This window comes from Oreochromis aureus, linkage group 3 (genome assembly GCF_013358895.1).
Source record: "Oreochromis aureus strain Israel breed Guangdong linkage group 3, ZZ_aureus, whole genome shotgun sequence".
Taxonomy (NCBI): Eukaryota; Metazoa; Chordata; class Actinopteri; order Cichliformes; family Cichlidae; genus Oreochromis; species Oreochromis aureus.
Window position 1 is genome coordinate 21,783,461 of NC_052944.1, and position 3,575 is coordinate 21,787,035.

A 3,575-nucleotide genomic window follows, 5' to 3' on the forward strand; every position below is an offset into this window, starting at 1 on the left:
CTGCCAGGTTCCACCATCATAGACAATTATTTCATTTGCAAATATTATAATACTGTGAAAAGTTATATGAGTGGACAGTGTGACCTTACAACATTCTTCTCACTATCCTATCAAAGTTAACAATTACTGAATATGACAACTCTTTATCTGAACACTGGTTAAACTCAGCTCTGCAGAAGAGGACAATTAATCTCACACATGATGTTGTATAAAATTAAAGGATTTTATTGGCCTGAAAAAGTCACATAGGCATTCAACACATTATATGACAACACATTTAAAGCATTTTGCTTCAGCAGTGACATAGCCTGTCATCACACAGCCAAAATGTTTGCATCGTATCCACAGACGACTTGCGTGCTGATCACAGTCGAGGTGGCGGGCTAACGGTATTCCCTGATCTTCAGCTCACGATGCATCTGGCACCAAACACATGGGTAACAAAAGCACACTTTACAGCAGTCATCAGTGAACGAGCCCTGCATGACGGAGAAGAAGAAGCAGATAGACAGAGGATGAAGCAGCAGGAGTTACTGTTGTTACCCCCTCAGCCATAAAAGTTTAGTGGGGTGTTGTCATCCCCTCATCCGGCAGCTGTGTCCCTGTGTAGAGCTGGGTAAACAAATATCTGAGAGTTTGTCAAAACAAGCAGCCGCAGCTTTTTTTCCCATGATGAGGGCAAGAGAGTTCAGATTTGAAGAACTTTACACTTCCTCTTTCTCAAGTCAAGCTACTCCCTCATAAACTCCACGGTTTGCAAAATACCACAAGTTTTATCCAGGTCAATTTTATAATGGCACTGCATGGTATGGTTACTTTATGCCAGTTTGACCATGAGAGGTGAGGGTGAGTGAGAAGGGTCTGCACAAAGCACAATTTATGTGCATTTTATATGAATCTCATAAAATTTACATTTAGATTTTATGTTAGTTCATTTTACAAGCAGAAACCTCCAGGGCTTTAAAATGAAGCCAGTGCAGAAGTTATAAAACTGCACTTCCTCTAATGACCACATTTATCTTTTAAATGTAGTTTGTAACAGTATCTTGTAACAGTCTTACTTCGATGTTGTGGCGCTCTCTGATGGACTGACGGAGTAAGCAGGACACCACACCACAAACGTCCAGGAGTGGCAGTGCGAAGCACCATCCATGTTTAATGGCTGCATCACACTGCAGGCAGGGGAAACAGTAAAAACCACAGCAACCTTTGAGGAGAAATATATACATATATAAATAAATATTTACTACTAATAAATATTTACTAATTTTTTTTTTAACTACAACAAACCAACCAACCTGGATGTTCCAGGGGAGCAAAAAAAACTTTGAATTTTTGCTATTTCAACTTTCCCTGAATCCAACCACAGAGAGACTGGGCTTCTATTTTATTGTTATTATTATCATTATTATTTATTGATAGTAAAAAAATTTGGGACACTCTAAGTCGGATTTTTTATGTTATTATAAAAGGAGTCATGAAGTTTAAGTTGAACATTTGCGACATTTCCACTCCGATTATGAAAAGTCGGTTTTCTGGTGAAAAATGTAAAATAATGAAAAACTCCATAATGCTACTAAATAATCATTGCTATCATGTAGTCTCAGATAATCATTTATTCTTGATTTTTTACTGACTTCAAACACTCGGCTACCTTACTGCAAAGTCTGAGGAGATCGCTCACTGCTGTTTGTAGGGTTTCCTGGGTTTACTTACAGGTCTCCATATCAGAGAAGCAATCACAGAGGTCGGTGCTCCATTGGCCAGAGTTTTCAATGGTCCTGATGACTGTCACCACTTGGGTGGGCTGCTGGCGGACGGCCATGCCTGAAGGAAACAGACACAGATTGAAACGCTGTAGTGGTCATCTTGTGAATAGAGAAATTCAATGCTAGAATATGAAAAAGGTAAAAGACTGGTTTTGATACATGTTATAAGTATAACAGGATGTTTCCTGGTTCATCTAAACCACAACAAATATCTTGGGCCAGCTGTACAAATGATTTATGTACGGCCCAGACAAAAGAGTTGACACCGTTTTTATGCACAGATTTATTGTCTCTGACTTCCTCAGAAAAATGTTACCATGTATTGCATTCATGATTTTACAAAGATTTCTGATTCTCTTAAGCTGTTCATCAGTGTAAAATATTTTTCTTACCTTCTTTTGTCTTCTCTGGTTCTCTGAGGTTTCAAAATAAGAGAAAAAGTTAGGAAACATCAGCATTTAAGCACAGACCAATAACAGGAAGGGGAGGGGCGAGAGTACGCACACACACTTCTAATTTGTATTGGACTGGCAGATGTTTTTCGGTTGCTCGTGAACTGCCTGATGGAAAGTCCAGACTTATTCTATGAATCTATCAGTACTTCTGCTGTCAGTCCAAACACATTTAACACAAGAGGTGGGAAGTAACTAAGTACAAATACTTCATTACTGTACTTCAGGTATCTGTACTGTACTTGAGTAGGGTTTTTTAGTGATTACTTTTTACTACAAATATCTGTACTTTGTACTCCTTACTTTTTGTAAAAAGGCTTGTTACATTTGCTTTAACGCAGTTCTGTCGCTGTGAGGCTCCAAACATGAAACTAATTTGAGCCTAAACAGAAACATATGACAGGCTGTTTATAAATCACCAGAGGATGTTGCATAACAAGAGATGACTGTGCCAAAGTCAGGGGTTAAAAGTGGGACTGGTTTTTTTGTTGTTGTTTGTTTTTGCACAACACCTGAACGACTGCAGGTGTCTGTAAGCTGTGGTACTTCAGCATCTAGCTTGCGCTACTGAAGAAGAGCGAGCATAAAGGGAGTAACGTTTTTTAAGTGTCAGGTCATTTTTAATGCAGTGTTTCTATCAGCTCAACAAACGGAGAGAGGAAGAAGAGAGGGTAGATTTAAAGGTAAGGACTGCTCATCTGACTGACTGTCACATTCTCCTGTTTAGAGGAAAAGTCACCGTCTACAATGTGGACAACAGTAAATAGAGATACCTTTTAGTTTCCTTCTTTTCTTCAGCTTCAAGCTGAGTATAATTAGATTTTTTTTTTTAAAGTTTGTATTCCCATCTACTGATATTATTTTATCATTATGTTAATAAAGCACAAGTAAGGCAAGTATTGTAGCGAGTGGTGGATTGCCAGATGTTTTTCGGTTGCTTGTGAACTGCAGAGGGCGGAGCCTGATGGAAATTCCACACCAGTTACTGTAAAGACTTTCCAGTAACTGCTATGATGAAGGGTCAAGAGTTCACTGGGTGTCTGCTTCAGTGCTGTGAAATGGAAACAATGCTTAACCCAGAGGTTCCCAAAGTGTGGGAACCTCAAAAAAAAAAAAGAAAGAAAGCTTGGACACTGCTAGCATAATGGACAGGTTTTTGACGGGGCTCCCACACAAATGCAAAGCAAGAGATGAAGCATCGCCAAATATGTTTCCAGACCAACTTCCTTCCAAGCCAAAGACTAGAAAATATGGTGAAGCATGTCTTCCCTTTGGCTTCACCTGCACAAGTGCCAAGGTAGGTCTCCCCTGCAAAATTAGTTTCCCTGCGTCGGGAGCAGCGCTGGCCTCTCCA

The 3,575-nt window shown here is 39.6% G+C and overlaps 1 protein-coding gene across 1 annotated transcript; it reads right to left on the reverse strand.

Moving 5' to 3' along the window:
* Nucleotides 1-204: 204 nt before the first annotated feature.
* Nucleotides 205-2,261, reverse strand: LOC116335290 (cornifelin homolog B-like). The gene is made up of 4 exons (XM_031758946.2): nucleotides 2,162-2,261; nucleotides 1,717-1,827; nucleotides 1,062-1,207; nucleotides 205-479 (listed from the first exon to the last, which is right to left on the reverse strand). Exons 2-4 carry the CDS (start codon nucleotides 1,823-1,825, stop codon nucleotides 384-386), a joined length of 351 nt encoding a protein of 116 aa, XP_031614806.1. The 5' UTR covers nucleotides 1,826-1,827; nucleotides 2,162-2,261; the 3' UTR covers nucleotides 205-383.
* Nucleotides 2,262-3,575: the final 1,314 nt, after the last annotated feature.

Coding starts and splice junctions, on each gene's coding strand:
- LOC116335290 (XM_031758946.2), bottom strand. CDS start 1,825: ATGGCCGTCCGCCAGCAGCCCACCCAAGTGGTGACAGTCATCAGGACC. Junction 1,208..1,716: donor CTTCTCTGATATGGAGACCT/GTAAGTAAACCC, acceptor TTCTCCTCAAAG/GTTGCTGTGGTTTTTACTGT. Junction 480..1,061: donor GAGAGCGCCACAACATCGAA/GTAAGACTGTTA, acceptor TCCGTCATGCAG/GGCTCGTTCACTGATGACTG.